The 20,861-nt window shown below is 40.7% G+C and overlaps 1 protein-coding gene across 1 annotated transcript in view; it reads left to right on the forward strand.

The window, feature by feature from the left end:
- hectd2 (HECT domain containing 2) overlaps positions 1-20,861 on the forward strand; it is a 71,506-nt gene that overhangs the window by 37,037 nt on the left and 13,608 nt on the right. Inside the window, exons 15-19 of the mRNA XM_028604056.1 lie at positions 9,757-9,821; positions 10,300-10,393; positions 13,431-13,505; positions 17,306-17,393; positions 19,899-20,005. Of these exons, the coding sequence (XP_028459857.1) occupies positions 9,757-9,821; positions 10,300-10,393; positions 13,431-13,505; positions 17,306-17,393; positions 19,899-20,005 (429 nt within the window). The remainder of the gene's footprint in view (positions 1-9,756; positions 9,822-10,299; positions 10,394-13,430; positions 13,506-17,305; positions 17,394-19,898; positions 20,006-20,861) is intronic.

Here is a 20,861-nt window from a genome sequence, read left to right on the forward strand (position 1 = left end):
GCATCATGTAGCGGATCAATTGCAGAGATTAACTATAATAATAGTGTTAAACTGTTGCTGTTACTTAGCCCTTGTGTTGTCTTCCATTGAAACATGCACTTGCCGGTTGAAAACTGAAAATCAACACTTTTTCTGACTTTCTGACTGACTCTTTAAAATGTTTTTAGCGCTTTTTTGACGTTTAAGTTTCTTTTCACTACCATGTATGAACACCACTAAAACCAACTTATCACGGAATTCATGGTCAATAAACCTAATATATAGAAAATTATACCTAATTCTTGAGTTACAAAAGCAGAAATTATGAATTATTCAGACTTATATTAAAGGAAGGATAATCACAGAAGGGTCAGTGTTCAGTCGGGATACTGTTTAGAAACATTTCCGTTTTATTTTCAAATGCTAAAAAAATTTAATAAAACACCCTAAAATTCAATGAAAGTGGAGAGCCGATATTTTGTTCTTCTTGCGAAGCCGTTGTGTGGAATCGTTCATGTTATTTTGGGTTAATCAAACTTAAGTTTTTTAAGTAGTTAAAAAGAAACCCATATTGCTAATATAGAAATTTTGAAAATGGGTAAAAGTTGACCCAAAGACAACACAACGGTTTAAGTGACGCTGATAAATTTCTATGGATGGTTGCCGTGAAAAGGACAGGATAGGAGACAACAAAATTTTCTGTTCACATGAACTTGAACAACAAAGTTTTCTGTTCACATGAACTTTAACCCATCTGTCAAGGGACCAATGGTTGTAAATCACACGTTATATCAACGATACAATATTTACCGACAGCACAAAGTCTGCCACGATAAGATTTTGATTCGATTGAATCCATCAATGCCATCAATAAGAGACAACACATTTAACACAATCACTCACATTGATATACTGTACAGTATATTTACAAAAAGCAACTAAAATATGATTTGACAATTTCATTACTAAGCTCTTTATTATTTATAAAAAAAATGTAAGATACATTTTTGTGGCTTTTCCTTTTATTAGACAAAGAGTAAGATCCTTTTTTTTTAAACATAAAAACATCCGCAAAATTGCGTTCACTAAACCCACCAGACTCCATGTAAATAAACAGTAATTTATCATCGTAAAATACACTTCATTCAAAGTCGACAGAAACAAAATAAAACTATGTAACAGCACTTTGGGACGTCTTTCCACTTTTCCAACGATCGCAACTCTAGTTTTGGTTGAAATAAACACATAGTTTACTGATTTACATGTGAAAATATGTAGGTATGTAAAGTATTGCTTTTTTAAATGGAGTCTGGTGGGTTTAGCGCTAGCAGCCTCAGAGCTGTTTCTGGTTAAACAGAAAGGTCTTAAAGAGGTTTTAAAGGTCTATCTCCATAGGAATCCTTTCCATAATGTTGTCAGACACTTAGAATATTAATCTGAGCCTTTCAGCAGACAAAATAACTTTTAGTGGACGCAAACTGACGATGCACATTTGCCCCACAGGGTTACATTACAGCGTTCTCGCTTAATACTGGACCAATTTCAAAGATTGTCGCATTCACTTACACACAAAAACATAGAAAAATAGGGTCCAGGTTGAAACAAACCAAAAATGATCCTTTAAAGATGATGATATGTATCGATATTTTCACTTTGTAACCATGGAATTGGATCGTTGAGGATTGAATCGATATATCGATCCAGATCGATGTGAGGTTGCACCCGCAGTGGTTGTATGTTAAGGTTTTACAGTTTGTTTGTTCGTTTTTGACTTTTTTTTTTCCCCAGCAAGAGTAGCTTGTTTAGCGTCTGCAGTGCACAAACTGGTTTCACAGCTTCTGGTTGGAGCTGTTGGCAGGGAGAGTTTTGGGATGTTGGAAACACACACACACACACACACACACACACACACCCACATGTACACACACACGCATACAAAGTTTTCTCTTTTACTCCCCCTTCCTCCCCGTCTCACACACCATAACACTCCTCTATTTTAAACCACAGAGGAGAAGGAGATACTATAATGTGTGTTTTTAGGCCATAAATCTGCACACCGAACACATATATCTCAAACTAAATGCGTCTTATTTCAGCACAGAATGTGAAATAAAACAGGCAAGGTTTCAAAATGAAACATTTCCCCGAAACAGTTCAGCTTCAGTGATTTCACACCCACATGCTCTTACATAACATATGCGTCAAAAAAAAAAAAAAAAGAAAAAATAGCTCAACGAAATATTGTAAAAGGCATTTCACAGGTACTTGTACTTGGCCGCTGCATGCTTTAAATGATATACTAGCAACGCTGTAGTTTTATAAGCTGGTTTGCAGTCACATAGCGTATACGGAACAGCCGGTGCACCCACTGACCAGATGTTTGGTCTAAGCTGTCTAACACCAGACTCCGACTGCAGCTGTTTCCTAAGGTGTCTCTTCTTTTGACTCTTTTCTCTACACTTTTGAAGCATTCGGTTAAATGTCAGTAAAGTAAACATGTCATATTGTCGCTGTCGGGCAAAGACCTTGAGTTAGAATAATTTACATTATCAAATAATAGACAGGGACCACTGAAGATATATCAAAGTTCATTTTACTTGAGAACCCAACAAGGAGGCAGTCTCCGCACTACAGAATAGTACAGACAATGACCAAACGAAAAGCTCTCTACAGCTGCTTTTTATAATTACCAAGTGAAATGTAATAAATTATGATACAGAGTAGATGTCGTCAATTGTTATCTTGTCAGAGTCAAATGTTGTCTCCCCTACCTGGTCTGAGAGGGCATGTATGCCCTCAGGAACAGGGGGCTGGTTGAGGTCCCGGGGCATGTCTGCATGTATTGAAAAAAGCGACAAAGAAATCTGAAAGAAAAATTGTGGAAAAAAAACCTTGAAAAAAGCAACCAAACATTTAGAAAAAAAATTGTTGGAAAAAAACGACAATGATGTCAAAAGGCAATGTCGGAAAAAGCGACAAAAACCTCCAAAAAAATTATCAAACCCCTCCCCGAAAAAGGCGACAAAAACTCCGAAAGAAGTAACAAAAACGTGAAAAACATTGCCTAATTTCTTTTTTTAAAAGGTGACAAAATTACCAACAAAAACGTTTAAAGAAGTGACAAAAACATTGAAAATGCGACAAAAACATCCAAAGAAGTAAATTAATTAATAATAAAATATTTATATACAAGGTTTCTGCCCAACAGCGGCAATATGAAACGAAATTGACTCATGCTTTTGTTGCTACATGTTTTTTTTGCAGATGTTTTTTTTTTTTTTTTTTTTTTTTTTTTGTAAGAGCGGAGCATTTTTACACTTAGTATGAGACACTTTGTTAACTATTTCTTATTAGAGTTCTAAGAAAACCCAATCGGGTGGCATTATGTTTATTTCAAAAGCATTTTCTGTTTTCTATTAATAAGCATGCGAGTGTAATTTCTCGGAGACAGGGTTGTGTCCTGCAGCTTTTCCGACTAAAGGGAACGTATTCTACCTCAGACAGCTGCACGTTTGTCCCTCCACTTTGCAGCCTTTTTGAGCAGGAAATGAGCCTATTATGCTCAACACTTACAAGTGCACCATGTGTACCTCCATTCATCAGAAAGTCGCAGCGCTGCGTGATAAGAAATGGTCGTCAGGTGGACAGTTAATGGAAGGAATCCAGATTTCTGAGTCAAACAATCACGCATTACCTTTTCTTCTGTAGTTTAAAATACTACAGCGTTGCTTTTCTGGTGTTCCTGCTATTTGTAAAATGTACTTTCAGGACTACGTGCGTGTGTGTTTTTAATTCTGTGAGAGTTTGTATGTACAGTATACTGTGTTTGTGTGTGTGTGTGTGTGTGTGTGTGTGTGTGTGTGTGTGTAGTTTATGTGAATAGAGAAGGATCCAGCACTTCATCCTAAGTTACTGGCCAGCTGGGAACTGTCAAAAGGTTATATAACCTAATAGCTGACTGTTCCTCGCCAGGTTAGTGTGTGTGTGTGTGTGTGTGTGGGTGGGTGTGAGTGTGCAAGGGAAAAAAATCAGATGGAGGGAGCAAGACAGAGAGAAAGAGAGGATGGAGAAGAAAAAAAACATGGAAGGGTGGGAAATGTTTGTGTATGTGTCTGTGTGTGTGTGTGCGTGTGTGTCTGGGTATGTATGTGTGGGTGTGTGTGTGTGTCTGGGTGTGTGTGTGTGTGCGTGTGGGTGGGTGTGCGTGCCCCGTGCATACTACTTTGTGTTGAATGTGTGTGTGTGTGTGTGTGTGTGTGTGTGTGTGTGTGTGTGTGTGCGCGCGTGCATGCGTGCTTGCTCCTGGGTGTTCCACATGTGTGCTCGCAGTAAGAGCTAATTTATCAATCTCCCTCGTTCCGGTTTAGTCGTCATGGTAGCGTTGCGTCACTGTGGAGATAAAGAGGGAGCGGTGAGAAATAAGGACGCTGGAGAGAAAATGTGTGTGAGAGAGAGGGAGAAAGGGAGAGAGAGAGAGAGAGAGACATGTAAAGCAGAAAGAAAGAGGCTGAGATGGAAAGAGCGTGTTAACAGATGTAAACATAAAGGAACAAACATGAATATTAATTTAGAGACGAAGAGCAGCTGCCCTGTTTCCCTTCTTCTTCATTTCCCTGGCAATGTGTACATATTCCTGTATTGCAGTATTACACAGTCCCAGGTTTGCTGTGTGGTACTTTGATCAAACATAAACATATTTGTTCTTCTCTACTTTTCTCTGCTCTGTATGTTTCTTTGTCTTTCCTTCCTTCCTTCCTTCCTTCCTTCCTTTAAGGCTTTCATCTGTCTTCCATCTCTTCATTTCTTCACTCTGTCTTTCGTTCCTTTTTTTTTTTTTTTTGCATATGGCTCCTCCATTGGTTCATTTGTTTATAATTACCCAAATTAATTTATTTATCCTTCTAGGACACGTGTCAAACTCGAGGCCCCGCGGGCCAAATCCGGCCCCTCGCAAATTTGTATCCGGCTCGCATATCAATAAAGGTTGACAATACCCGCCTTGTTGTGCACACAACCAAAAAATACAGGAAACTGTTTTTTAAACCGCAATTACGCTACACTTAAAGCAGAATTTTGGCACAGTTGTCGACTTTGAGACTCAGAAATCCCCACAGAAGCGGAGAGTTTGCATATTTATGGGATTATTTTTGTGCCTTCTAATTCCAGGCAAAACTTCTATAAATTCTTCTTTAAGTATCAAACAAAAATCACTAACTTGAGCAAAAAAAAAAATTCATCTCAAAAGTAAAACTTGCGCACAAAACATTGGTGTAGTCGTAAACTGTTGCTCTTTTATTTGTTTGATATTATGTCCTTTTGTTAAAGGCGCTCTAAGTGATGTGACGTTTTTTTTACAGTGTGTTCAGGGGACAGGCAGCTAGAACATAGTGAGGAGATGTTTTTTACAGTGTGTTCAGGGGACAGGCAGCTAGCAGATAGTGAGATGTTTTTTTACAGTGTGTTCAGGGGACAGACAGCTAGAACATAGTGAGGAGATGTTTTTTACAGTGTGTTCAGGGGACAGGCAGCTAGAACATAGTGAGGAGATGTTTTTTACAGTGTGTTCAGGGGACAGACAGCTAGAACATAGTGAGGAGATGTTTTTTACAGTGTGTTCAGGGGACAGGCAGCTAGCAGAGAGTGAGGAGATGTTTGCTGTATGTTACAAAAATGTTGTAGCATAAAAAACGCGTCACATCACTTAGAGCACCTTTTAACAGTTCCCTCGGCTTCTTTCTCAGCGATCAGTCTTTTGCTCTCCATCGTGTCTCTCCATCATGTTTGCCTTTACTGCAAACATGATGGAGAGAGCAACTCAACTGTAAACAAAAGGACATATTATCAAACGAATAAAATATATAAAAAATAGTTTACGACTACACAAATGTTTAATTTAGAGATGGCCATTTTTTTTTTTGCTTGAGGTAGTTATTTTTGTTTGATACTTGAGAAGTGTTGCTTGGTATTAAAATCACAAAAATAACCCCATTCATATTCAGGCTGGGAGACAGGTCGGCTGTGTGGCAGCTGCTTTTAAAAAAGGAAATCATTGTCTTTTTTAGGGCTTTATGTCGACCAGACTGTAAGCGAGAAGACTAGTGTATATGAGACATGCAATAATACAGTCAAAGGTATTTCACTTTTTCGATAAAATACAAGCATGTCAATAAACTAAACATGTCTGCCCCTCCATGTGATTTGAATTTTCCAGTGTGGCCCTTAGCGACATTGAGTTTGACACCCAACCCGAGGGACACAACCACCACGGACTAACATCTAGGGCCCTTGACGGCGGAAAAAAAAAGGGTCTGTGCGCCAGGCGCCTGGTCCTAAAGGGTTGTCCTTAGTGTCTTCATTAATCAGAGGTGTGGTTTGGGCGTAACATGTAATAAACCAATCAGAGATCATCTCCCATTCCCTTTAAAAGCTAGGCGCGTTTGGACCTTGGAGCATTGCTATTATGATGGAGATTTGCACCGTCATATTTTTATTAGTAATCTTCTGCATGTGTGTGTGTGTGTGTGTGTGCTGCTGTGCGTCCCTGTGTGTGTAACAAGCATAGTGTGCGTGCGCTGTGCACGAGCCTAGGAGCATTTCACTAATGCTCTGTTAAAATAACAATGAAATGCTGCGTTATTGACTTTAGACCAGGTTTTTGTTGATCAATGGTGCGATCGCTTCCCGCTGCCTCAAGATAGCAATACTCCCAGAATGCACTTGAACACACCTCCCTGTAAGACCAGCACGCCCATGGGCCACAGATGGGCGCAGGTGCATTTGCTATTTAAACGACGCGGGTGCTGGATGTGAAACTGACAACTGGGTCGGTCTTAAACTTGTGTCAGGCTGTGCGTTGTGCTGCGTTGTGCTGCACTGCGCCGGGTGCAAGATAGGGCCCAATATCTGTTCCAGAAAGATAGCTGGAAAGCAGACCATCATCATGCCTCGCTAACTGCGAACCAAGTCAGCCTCCACACTGCACTGTGTGAGGAGAGCAGTGTGTGTGCACGTCAGTTTGGTCACTAACTTTGTAATAGCAACAGGACACAGTGGGAAACGTGTACAACTTCAAACGCAGACCCATAAGATCGGGGAAGCTCCAGGCTTATTCCGTGTCAACTGCCTAGTCCTAATTTACTTCTAAATGTGCTCGATAAGAGCCTTAAGGTGGAACCTTCTTCATTTCCTGAGTTTTTGTGATGTTTCTATTTGCAGGATTTTGAATTTTGAGGAAAAATCTGTTTGTTATTTGCGGCTCTGCTGTTGCATCAAGAGTTTAAGAAACAGTCTGGCAAACAGAAGGAAGTGGGTAGAAAAACAGACGGAGAGATAATCTGAAACAGAGAGGGCATGAATAAAGAGAGAGAGAGAGAGAGAGATTTATATGTCTGTCCCATAAAATGAAGATATATGATCAAGGGCCTCTAAATACTTTTCTGTTCTGTACACTCTGTTTGATATCTGTGTGTGCGTGTGTGTGTGTGCGCGTGTGTGTGTGTGTGTTTGTGTGTCTGTGTGTGTTTCTTTGACTTCATAATGACCTTAATGGTTGCGGTAATAGTACAGTTAATGTTTATTTTGATGTCGGTGCCTTTGTGTGTGCCTACCTGTAATCAGTAGTACACACACACACACACACACACACACACACACACATCCAACCTACACACGCAATTACACTACATCTGGTCACCACATGTGGCAGCTGTGAACACTTTGTGTGTGCGTGTGTGTGTGTGTGTGTGTGTGTGTGTGTGTGTGTGCGCGCAGGTGGATGGGACATTCAGTTCTGTACATGAACTAAACACAAACACACACACACATTACAGTTACACAATGAAGTAATTTATAGCCGACATTAAACTCTTTCTGCCATAAAAGAAGAAAAAAAAAGACTGGCTGGTCTTTTTTTCAGTACACACACACACACACACACACACACACACACACACACACACACACACACACACACACACACACACACACACGGACCATTAGGTCAGATTTTACACTGTGCGTTTCAGACCGAACACCAGTAAAATCCAGCTGTTTTCTGTCCGACTGTTGTCTGTGTTGGATTTTCAGCTCCACCTTTTTTATAAAGACTTCAGCTTCTGTTCTGACAGCTTTTATTATCTGTGTATCGGGGCCTTAGGGCTGCTCGATTATGAAAAAAAAAAATAATCATGATTGTTTTGGTCATTAGTGAAATCAGGATTATTTAAGACGATTACTCATTGACTTTTGGAAAGATGTTGCATTTATTGAAGTTAGAAAACCGGGAAACAGTTCAACAAATCAACGGCATAAACATCTGGAACTGTGAAATTCCCCTGAATGCTTTTCCTGTTTAAATGTTATTTTCTTCATTCAGAACACAAGACAAAATAAGAGTTTATTTACAAAATATAATTTGCATAAATAATGGTTTTTCTTGATTACTCTGTTTTGTGATTGTTAGGAGCCGAAATTGAAATTACCATCAAAATGTGACCCATTGCACAGCCCTAATCTGAATCATGCCTGTCCATATTACTCTAAGATAACATGATTGTGTTACTGTTGAGGGTTATTGAGGATATATATATATTTTTTAACCCTTGTGTTGTCTTCACCATCGTCCATGAACTTGTCATTCCGGGTCAAAATTGAATTTTTTTTTTTTTTTTTCAGACTTTTTTGACGCTTTTTTAAACGTTTTTGTCCCTCTTTTCAACACTTTTTTTTAATTCATGGTCAATAAACCTAATAAAATGACATTATACCAAATTTTTTAGTTAACCCTAACCCCTTAACTCTAAGTACTTATTATGAATAATTTTGACTAATAGAATAGTTAACCCTCCTGTTGTCCTCGTGTCAAATTTGACCCATTTAAAAAAAGAAATCTACATCATAAATTTTGGTTTCTTTCAAACAAATTGTCAAAAAATAAATAAATAATGTGGATGGTTCCCTACAACCATTACTCTTTACAAGTAAAATAAATGATCGGTTCACTACTTTTTTGTTTTGTACTTGTTTTATTCATTTCAGTTTTATAGAATTTGAAAAAAAAAATGATAAAAGAACATTGAAAAAAGGGGGAAAAATGTCGAAAAAAAACATCAAAAACGTGGGAAAAAAACAATAAGTGTCCAAAGCGCAAAAAAGAAAATTGACATTTTCTTTTAATTTTAATTTTGTCCCAGAAAAACTAAAAGTTGCAGGTCGACAGGAAGACAACACAAGGGTTAAACCAATCACAGTCATCTTGGGACGGAGCCACAGTGCCTCTGCAAAATAGTCTCGGGAAGGAACTTGTTTTGGTGGAACGTGTACGTTCAAAAGAAGTTTTAGTTGTGCGAGAGAAAACTCCGACTGGACAGTCTAGCTAGCTGTCTGGATTTACCCTGCAGAGATCTGAGGAGCAGTTAACCATAGTCCTCACAAATCCACCGGAGGTTAGAACGCCAACACAGAGACAGAGGAAAGTGTTTTTTTTTCCCAAGTTCACTTATCGTTTTTACATTCGAAGAAAAGAAATGAAATCAAGACAGGTGACCAGAAGTAAAAGTAAACGTGTCAAAAATAAAAACGAAGAGGAGGGTTAAAGAAATGCCTATAAACTAGAGCACGTTTTTCTCCCATCCCAGGATGCTGTGTGGACTAGCCAGACCCTCCTCTGCAGCGCTGTGGAGGAAGGTCTGGACATGCGACACTACTGTCTATATGACATTATGGATCAGATGAAATACCAGAATATGTAACTTCCTCCTTAACCTGCTGTGTTATCAGCTGATGGGCTTAGCCGTTTACAACAGCATCGCTCTGGACATCCACTTCCCCCTCTACTGTTACAGGTACGTGTGTGTGTGTGTCTGTGTCTGTGTGTGTGTGTATGTGTGTGTTGATATTTTTGTTTATCCCATGTTTTAGGTATATAGAGCTACATACACATATGTGTGTGTATGGTGTGTGTGTGTGTATGTGTGTGTTGATATTTTAGTTTGTACCATGTTAAATGTATATAGAGCTACATAGACATATGTAAGTGTGTGTGTGTGTATTTTTTTGTTTATCCCATGTTTTATGTATATATAGCTACATACACATGTGTGTATGGTGTGTGTGTATGTGTGTGTGTGTTGATATTTTAGTTTGTACCATGTTAAATTTATATAGAGCTACATAGACACATGTACGTGTGTGTGTGTGTGTGTGTGTGTGTGTGTGTGTGTGTGTGTGTGTGTGTCTGTCTGCTCCAACCCCAACCAGCAGGAATGTACAGTCACTGGTAACTGGGTTAATGTTTCCCTGAATGTCTGTCCACTCTCACAGGAAGCTCCTCACTCCGCCCACTGCACCATGCGACCAAAATGGCCTTGTCGGCATGGCAACCGCCACCCTGGACGACCTGCAGCAGATCATGCCGGTACGTGCTGCTGGTTTGAATCGCCCGGCTGTGTGTGAAAATCTCTCGGATTTTAGGATGAGCTACGAGCTTAAAGTGACTAGAGACTTAGGTTTAGGAATCAGCAAAGAAACATGTTCAAGCTGAGTTGTGTTAAAGACATTGTGTTACATTAAACCATACAGGTGTAGATGCAGGGGGAGATGCAGGGTAGATTTCTTCCCCTTCAAAAAATATCAAAGACCCCCCAAAAAGACGTAAAGATAGCCGTTCAGGGGGCTCAAATCATTTCTATATCCTTCTTAGGGTTGCGGTTCTCCAAAGGTTGAAGCTTGAAACCGATTCAAAATGTTTTGTTTTTTCTCTTCAATATTGTCAGAAAGTTGAAACACTTTCTTACAGTATTGAAGAGAAAAAAGAAAACATTTTCAACGTTTTTGTCACCTTTTTCTGATTTTTTTTGTTTTTAAATGTTGACGATTTTATCACTTTTTCCAAATCCACAGTTTTTTTTTCTACAATATTTTTGTTGTTTTTGTCCTTTTTTATAAAAAATACATGCATATATGTCCCGGGACCTACATAGCAGTAGTAACTACCTAAATAGTTGGAGATCTTAACCCCCCCCCGCCCCCCCAATGATGACACAAAACCTACATCTTTGCATTAAACTAAAAAAGCTCACTCTTTCTCTCTCTCTCACCTGAGATAACGCCTGTTGTTATTTTGAATATTGAATTGAACTTGTAATTCAGTGTGCTGTCACTAGAGGGTGCCAGAGATCAACTTGTGATCTCTGTGTGTTCACTTTGACCCCCGCCCCCCTAATCCCTCAAAGCATGGTCTTTGTAAAGTCTAAATTTAACTTCATGTGCTGCTGTCGGATTGAAGTTAAGTCTCCCACCAGATATATACTTAATACAGCTTTGGTAATTTTGTGTCAAAACCCATTCATGCATTATGTATGTCCACTGCTCCAACTTTTACGTCACTTTAAATATATTTAACATGCAGTAGTTTTCAATTGTACTTTTATTTACAATTGTATTTATTGATTTGATATTTAGAGTTTTTGAGATAATATTCAAAGTATATGATTGTCTTTGATCTATAGTTAGAGTGCTTAGGGCTGGGTGCAGAATTCAATGCTTTGAGGCACCGACCGAATGGCCTCTAAAGTATCACGTATCGAAAAATGCCTCGTCATGCAATACCCAATTTTAATACCCTAAGAGTAAGTCTCATCAGCGTCAGTGAGCCAATAGGCACGCAGCATGCTTCTACCAAGATCTAACAACGTCTGTGATTGGCTGTCTAACTTTAACACGTCGTAGAGGCACGCAGAAAAGAACTCTACGTTACACAGAGACAGGGCTCACGTAGAAATATCTGTGTATTAACATAAATTTTTCCATAGATCATGATTCACAGTTGTGAATTTCTGTTTTTAACATTTTTTGCATTGCACACTTTGTGCTTCGACAACTTCTGTCCGCCACGGAGGGTTTTCAGAGATTAAGGATAAAGTCCATGTTGTCGATTTTTTTGGACTTGTGTCACTTTTTACAAGTTTACAACATATTTAAAGTTTTTTACCCTTTTTTCGACATTTTGGGGCATTTTTGTGTGTGTTTGTTTTTACCTTTTTGTTAGTTTTTCCCACGTTTTTATATATTTTTTTCTAGACATTTTGGAATTTATATAGACATACTTCCACACTTCTTTTACTTAAGTAACATTTTCAATGCAGGAATGTTGCTTCTAATGTTGCTTCTGGTATTAGCACTTTTACCGAAGTAAAGGATCGCTCGGTTACGTTGTAACCTTGGTTCTCTGAGCGAAGAGACTAGCTCTCCAGCTTGTAGGCCGCTCGGAGACAGTTCCCATCATACTATCAGTGATTCCACGCCAGCACAGGTGCTTTATAGGGCGTGGCCGGGCAAGCCAGTGTGTTTAAAAGAAGTATCCGCTTACCTGACCTCACGGGGATCATCACCATAAATATGGAATATGTAACGGTGGAGAGATAGTCTTGATACGATAAACAACTGAATACTTCCTCCACAGCTGGCAGCAGGGGTCCGGCAGTTTCTTACAGTCAGATTCACGGTAAAAGCATGAGTAAGAAAAGAGCGATTCAATAAGTAGATTAGGGTCAAAGCTGTCACTTTGCAACAGAGGAACTCTTGTGACCAATGGAACAATTCAGCTGTGTTGTGCGTCAGCTTTGAGCCAAAGATCCAGAACATTCACTCAAAGTTAGTCCTCAAGTTTCACATCCAAAACTATCCTGAAGGTTGAAAACTCTGGATCGCACTAGGACACAAGCGCGCTCACACACACACACACACACACACACACACACACACACACACACACCCACCCACTGCGGTGCCAGAACGGGCCATGTGGTTACATAACAGCAGGATATCAGATACGAGGCCTGCAGTTGGTGTCCGGCCATAACTCTAGTGACCTCAGATGAGCTTAAAATTCAACGTTATTTAGCAAATAAGTGAAACTGTTTCATACCTGAACATGAAGTGGAAATGATGGAATCTGGATCACCATAAAAACTTTTCAGCTATTCACTGGTCACTGGCAGAAACCGAAGCCCGTAAAAAAGCCCACTATTCGGGCGAATCCAAAGCCGAATGCGAACATCCCTGTGGACACGCACCATAATGAATCAATGAATCCCCTTCTAAGAGAATTCATTGGTTTTTATTCTCTCTGTTTATTTGGGACTGAACTAGTAACCTCTGAGTCCCATCTAGCTAGAGCTGGGCAATATATCGATATTAAATCAACATTGACATACGTTTAAATATTGTTTAAAATGTTGGATATCCTTATATCGTGATGTGACACAAGTGTTGTCTTTTCCTGGTTCAAATGGCTGCATTACATGCACCATAATGAGTCAATGAATCCCCTTCTAAGAGAATTTATTGATTTTAATTCCTTTCAGTTTATTTGAGAGTAAACCAGTGATCTCTGAGTCCCATCACTGTCCAAAAGATTGGTCCTGATCCTGAACTCTTGTGTCTATGTGCAGGAGCTGGCTCACGGTTTGCGAGAGCTGCTGAGCTACGAGGGAAACGTAGAGGAAGACTTCTACCTCACCTTCCAGGTATCAACATACATTTACACTAAATGGATGCCCCTGTGGGAATTGTTGGGTCTTTGTAAATAAAATGTCCTGAGATAGATAACTTCGGTTATGATTTGACCATTTTTTTTAAATCAATTTATTTTTTTCTTCCGTTAGATGCATAAAAGTACAAAAATGGCCCCAAAACAGTATTTGTTGTCATCTCATCAAGGTATCAGTTCTGCATTGCCATTATGGTTATCTGCAATTTATTTGCCAGGTTTTGATTTTCATTTTATTTATTGCAGTTGAAAATTGAATGTGATAGAGTAGAATAGAATGTGAGAAACAATAAATACAATCAGTACAAATAAAACTCTTCCAGCAACTCTGTTAAAAGTCAGGACACACACACACACACACACACACACACATCACAGATGTCATGACCACAGTGTCTCGGCAGGTCTGGCGGTGCTGACAGACAGCTGACTGCTGTCACTGCTGTGTGATTTTAATAAAGTTTATTCAGTCCCACTGATGTCCCACAGCAAATGAGTTAAAATGTCAAAAATATAACTTGTTATTTATTTAAACATTGGTTGCACACTGTCTTACTTGCAAAAAATATAAAGTTTAATAGTAGGCAACGTTTCAGTACTAGACCATCATCAGGCAAAAACGTATTTTAAAAAAAATGTATTAAAATGTATTTAATCATCAAAATATAGGTTTGGGTAAACATGAATATTTTGGTTCCAAATATTACACCTACTTGTACAAAATAATTGATAGGATAAAATAACCAGATTGTGTTAAAAAAAAAACGGACACACACACACTGCGGTGCCAGAACGGGCCATGTGGTTACATAACAGATACGAGGCCTGCAGTTGGTGTCCGGCCATAACTCTAGTGACCTCAGACAAGCTTAATATTCAAACGTTATTTAGCAAATAAGTGAAAATGTTTCATACCTGAACATGAAGTGGAAATGATGGAATCTTGATCACCATGAAAACGTTTTAGATATTCACTGGTCTGAAAACTATTAGTTCTTAGTAGATATATTTCAATGAAACAGACAAAGACGGTATGTGTCTCTTTCATTGTATGCCGTGCGATGCATTCTGGTAGCGCTGCGGCGGCTTTCAATAGACGGCCGCGTCGAGTTGCCCGCTCCTAATTTGCATAAAGTTAAATCAGGTGTGCCCGGACAAAAAGTAAAGAAGCACTGCAGGCCCAAACACGTCCTGGTGAGATAATATCTGTGTTGGTTAGCAGCTACAGAGCAGTGCAGGGATGTTGAGCAACTGCTTGCCTTTTAACTTACATTACATTACATGTCATTTAGCTGACGCTTTTATCCAAAGCGACTTACAATTGCTATATATCAGAGGTTGGAGCAACTAGAGGTTAAACGTCTTGCTCAGAGACACATTGGCTGATGTATCACAGTGGGAATGGAACCCAGATCTCCCACACCAAAGGCATGTGTCATATCCACTGCGCCATCACCACCACAACTTCCCGAAACCAGGGCTGGGTCGTTAAAAAAAATCCGCTAGCGGTACCGATACCAACACTGTGACTTCTATACTTGTTCCAAAACATTACTTTTTTCGATATCAATTTTATTTTTCAGATCCTAATATGTGAGCCCCGTCTCTGTGTAACGTAGAGCTTTTCCTGCGTGCCTCTACAACATGTAACATTAAACAGCCAATCAGAGACATTATTAGATCTTGGTAGAAGCATCCTGTGTGCTTATTGGCTCAGTGACGCTGATGAGATTTACTCCTTAAGGTAGAGAAATTGGGTATTGAATGACGAGGCATGTTTTGATACTTGCTGCTTTAAAAGGCAATTTGGTCGGTGCCTAAAAAGTATTGACTTCTGTACCCAGCCCTACCTGGAACTGAAAGCAAATGATTATTATTATCTCTGTTTTATAACCCATGAAGTATGTTCCCACAGACTTAAGTGTAATTGCATTACAAGTCATTTAAGGCAGCTTCCAAATCCTGCCACGGTGGTCCACGGTGATCCTTTAAAACATCACTGTAAGTTCGACTGAACGTGACATCAGCATGTTTTATGAAGCAGCGTGTCCCTGCCGCTGAGTGGAGTAACCAGATACATAAAGGCATACTTTGTGGTGCAGCTGGAGTTCTAAATAAGGCTGGAACATATGTGAGAAGAAACATGATGTAAAAGGCTGAGTGGAGGTGTTTTTTGAACCCACAGTGTGAGCTATATGCTGGTCTCAGTCACACCACTGTGGCACAGATAAACCCAATGACCTGCAGCACACACTGCGTCTCTCTCTGTCATTTCGCCCACTCACTGTGGATCCCCGCTTTCTCCTGCATGTTTGTTCATCAATTTGTGTCTGGTTTACTGTATATATTTATAAGTATTTCATATTTATACCCCTCTAAGTTTGCACTGCTGTACTTGCAAAAGCCCTCACTGACTAAATGCATTCCCTATAACCCCGTCAACCCTAACCTCCACCTAATTCTAACTATAAACCCAAACTTTATTTATATACCACATACCAGGGGCGATTCTAGGACCAAAGCCTTAGGGTTGCCTAGCGTAAAAACGTAATTTTTTTTTAAAATGTTATTCTGTTAGTTGGCAATGAAGTCATATCATTTTGAATTTCCTCTCTTCCCTGAAACTTTTTTTTTGTTTTTTTCTGGAAAAGTAATCAGACATCCATTTTTGGAAAAGCAGACATTTCCAATATGCAGTGTCAATAACTTTTGAAAATGAGTTTGACTAAAGGCTGACAAGCCCTATTTTCTGAAAACGTTCCTGTGATTAACCTTGTTTTTTTTGGGGGGAGCATTTCTGCCTTTATTCAATATGACTGGGGAGAGAAAGAGTGGAAGATATGCAAGAAAACTGTCACAGGTTGGACTTGAACCGTGGACCTTCTGCGTAGAGGAATAAACCTCTGTATATGTGCGCCCGCTCTACCAACTGAGCCAAACGGCCACGATTTCTCTTTACATATTACATATTCAGTACCTGTTCCTGATCATTGCTGCCTTTGTGCTGTATCATTTCCAAGTGTCCTTGAGCAATACACTGAACACACTAGCCAGATAATCGGCCGTTGGACAGTCTGGCGAGGTCGGTTACTCGAGTCTGTTCGGTGTGTCCCGTGCTGTCGTCTGTCTGAGGGTCGGTCTTCATTTTGGCCGACCTGACATGTTCGGTCGGCGGCAGGGCAGTCGGTACTCACCCGGAAATGTCGAGCGGGATGAGCGTGACTAGAGTCTCTCAAAATCGGACACAAATCTTTTAAACTGACCTTTGTTGATCTCAAATGTAGACCAATTCAGCAACTGCACGGCCTATTTCTCGCTTAATATGTTTTCAGAAACACGTTTCGGTGAACTATCTTCGTACAATATGAGATCGTATTCTGAACGGCCGCCACGACAGTCTGGCTTTGAATTTCCGGAGAAAACAAACCCCACGTGACGCGTTCGTCCAATCAGCTGCCGGTGTTCATTTTTTGGGCAACAATACAGATTAGCGCCGCCTGTTGTTATGGAGACGTATTACGTCTCGTCTCTTCGGTGTGTTCTGAGGCACTTTTTGGACCAACTCGGGGAGACTGATCAGCCCGACTGGCTTTTCTGCCGATGGATGGCCGTCTGGTTGGTGTGTAAGCACCTTTAGTGTGCGAGTGTGTGAATGAGAGGCAAAGTGTACTGCAATATAAATGGAGCCATTCACCATTTTACGAGACAATGAAAGGATTTGGGAGTCCTTTCTCACCTATGTGACATTCTCTGTGTTTGTGTGCGCGATTGTTCCAGGTGTTCCAGGAGGAAATGGGCGTGGTCAAATCCCACAACCTGAAGCCTGGAGGGGACAAAATCCCCGTCACCAAGCAGAACAGAAAGGGTGAGTCGCCGCAGTGAGCGGCACGTTTCTCCACTTGACTCAGCAGTTCATCAATCGTGCTCGCTGACACATGGACCTCCTTCATACCTGCATGACGCTGCATCTTCTGAATCACAATCACACTCGTCTAAAGACATGTGGGGACAGAGCCTTTGAGGCTATGTCGCCCAGACTCTGGAATGCTTTACCTACCAGGATTAGGTTTGCTGAGAATGTGGATTGTTTAAGGGACAAGTGAAGACTCACTTGTTCAGGCTAGCTTTTGGGTAGCCTATGTCTTTTATTTATTTGAAAATTGTTTTATTCTATTGACTATTTTTACCATTTTTTATTGTCTATGCACATTGTAAAGCACTTTGTGACCTTGTCAGTGAAAAGCGCTGTATAAATAAAATGTACTTACTTACTTACTTACTTACAATCTGAAAAAGATTTATTGCCAGGTAGTAGCACTTATTAAAGCAACAATAGAGAACTTTTCCCGCTTCGCCCCCTACAGGTTGGAAGCGGAGTTGACCGTTACATTACATTATGCAAGTTTGCCAGATCGGGTAGCGGATCTGTAGTTCGAATGAGACATAATGAGACATTACAACAGCGGTAATGGACAATTCCGCTTCCAACCTGTAGGGGGACCAAAGCTGTAAAAGTGCTCTAGTGTTGCTTTAAGTATTTGCTTTGGGTGATGGTGCATACATAAACCCAAATTTAAATATTAATATGAAATAAACAAACAAATACAGAAACACATAACACATAAATATAACTATATGACATTAAAGCTTTAGTGCGTAACTTTTTGATATTAATGAACGTCCGTTACATTCAAGCCGTTGCCAAATGAGTTTCTACAAAGCTAATTAAGACCATCAGCTCCACACAACTCTCTCTGGATCTCTCAGTGTGACTATGTTCAGAAGGTTGTGTCGTCCGGTGACTTTCTCACACAGAAACTCGAGTGAAGATAATGACCTCTTCTGAAGAGTCCATCATGTTTTTTTTAATCCTCCGTGTTTCCTTGGCTACTAGCGACTGCGTGGAGGAGGAGGAGGGGCGGGGCGTGCGCGATCACGGAAGGCTTGTATCATGTGGACGTGCCAGTTTTGTTGTCATTACTTAGAATTCCTCATGGGGGCGACAGAAACTACGCACTATAGCTTTTGGAAAGAAAGTAAAAAAAAGAGGCCGAAACAAAACCTTGCTGGTGGATCAGACTGGAATAGAGCAAAAACACATTAAATACACTATGCAATATAGAGCAGATCAACCAAACAGACACAAAGTACTACCCATAACTGATTTTCTGAGAAGGCTGACCACATGAGCATGTTCAATGAGTCGACGGTGGCCAGTGTTGTGTGCTGGGGAAGCAGGCTTAGGGTAGCAGACGCCAACCGACTTAACAAGCTGATCCACAAGGCCAGGAACATTGTGGGGTGTGGGGAGGGGGGGGAGGAGCTGGACTCAATGGCGATTACAATATACAATACAAAAGCACCCACCATTTTTTTTTCTGAGTTTAATACAAAGCACTTTGGTGCAACGTGCATTGCGTACAGACGGTGAAAGCTGCTGTAGTGTGTGTGAAGATTGTAAGGCCCGGTGACAGACTGGATGTGTGGCGTGAGCGTGTCAGCTGCGTGGCGTATCCGTTTTTGATATCGGCTCCCATGTTAACAGGTTAGAGCTTGCACACCGCCTGCGTGACACGCACGTCTCAGGCGCGGCTCGAGCCACGGCGAAAACGCGTGCGTGCTAGAAATAGGACCGACGCCTGTTTTTCACGAGACACGCAAGCGTGTTGGAAGCGTTTCCAGGCAAAATAGAATAGGAAAAGATGTTTATATGTAATTTTGACACAAATACATATTAATAAACATAGACATGTTGATGTTTGAAAGTCTCTAGGTTTTGACATAAATGCAGATATAAATGTAATTAAAAAAAATATTGCATCTGCACAAAATATTCTTTAGCCTATGTTGCCGTCAATACTGCCGGAGGTGTCTTTGCTGTAATCAGATCAGTATATATTTATGTTTAACATGAAGTATACTACTGCTTGAGTGCAGTAAATCAATGGGAGACATCCATGTGTCCAGACAAGGCTTGGAGCAGCAGCGCTGCGTCAGACACCTTTCTGGTGTGTAAAGACAAATCCACGCAGCTGACACGCAAGAGAAACGCCACGCTCACGCGACGACTCCAGTCTGTCGCCGGCCTAATACGCAGTGACTGTTGAAACCCTCTTGTGTCGACACGGAGCCCTGGCTCAGCTCAAACGCTTCTTTGTTCTTTTTAAGACATTTAAAGTCCGCTTTATTTCTTTTATGAAGCCTCATTTTTCAGAGCAGCTCGTGTTGCCATCCAGGTCCAGCTCTGTGCCAGTGTCCGTCCCCCCCACACCCCGTGTGTTGAATGGAAGGGCCAAGACTGGAGGGTGAATGGGGAAAAGTTTGCAATGGAATATTGAAAATCACAATGTTGTTTCTTCTCTCTCCACAGAGTACGTCCAGCTGTACGTCGACTTCCTGCTGAACAAATCCATTTATAAACAGTTTGCTGCCTTCTACCACGGCTTCCACAGTGTGTGTGCCTCTGATGCACTCATGGTGAGTCCACCGAGTGAATGTGAGTGTGTGTGTGTGTGTGTGACTTGCTTAATTGTTGCACAAATAAAACATGCACACTTTCCATCAGTCAATGCTTGCAGTTTCTCTTCATTGCAGCCAAAAAAATGTTGCAGTCTTTTCAAACATATTGTGCTAAAGCTTGCAAGCATGTTAGTGTAGGTCAATGGCGTGCACTACTTGCTGACATTACATAGCATTTTATAGGCAAATCGAATGGCATCCATTAAGCAGTTAGCTCCGTTCAGGGCAAAAACACAAGTTACATGGCAAATGTGGCTTTCCTTGGGTTGTAACACATTCTCACTCCCAGCGCGTTTGTTACTGATGCAAAAAAGTCTCCTTTAGCGTCGGGACTCTTGGCGTCACTTTTTGACGGTCCGATTTGGCGTCATTTAAAAAAAATTACGTTTAACTGACATGCGGCACAGGAACAAGGTTTAGGAAAAGATGGTGGGTGGGGTTACAAAATGTACGCTTCAGTGACACGCGGGACAAGAACGGGACATGAACCCAGGTCTCCTGGGTGAAAGTCCTGTGTTGTTTGACCCAACCAACCTCCTTACGCGGATTCTCGCTCTTTCCTACTACCTGCTAGCCTGATGTGGTCCAATGGAGCAGTATCAGACTCAGATACTGACTAGAATCTGAGTCTGATACTGCTCCATTGGGCTGTGATTATGGGGCGTGTTCCAACCGAACCAGGAAAGAAAATGCCTCTGCACTCAATTGGATAGACCTACAACCAATCCGAGAAACCGAGTATGTGACGTTGCCGAATCCCGTAGGAAGGAAGGCAAAAACATCTTTCGTCTGTCCATCATCGTATAAAGCCCGT

The sequence above is a fragment of the Perca flavescens genome, chromosome 17 (genome assembly GCF_004354835.1).
Source record: "Perca flavescens isolate YP-PL-M2 chromosome 17, PFLA_1.0, whole genome shotgun sequence".
In the NCBI taxonomy this organism is placed as follows: Eukaryota; Metazoa; Chordata; class Actinopteri; order Perciformes; family Percidae; genus Perca; species Perca flavescens.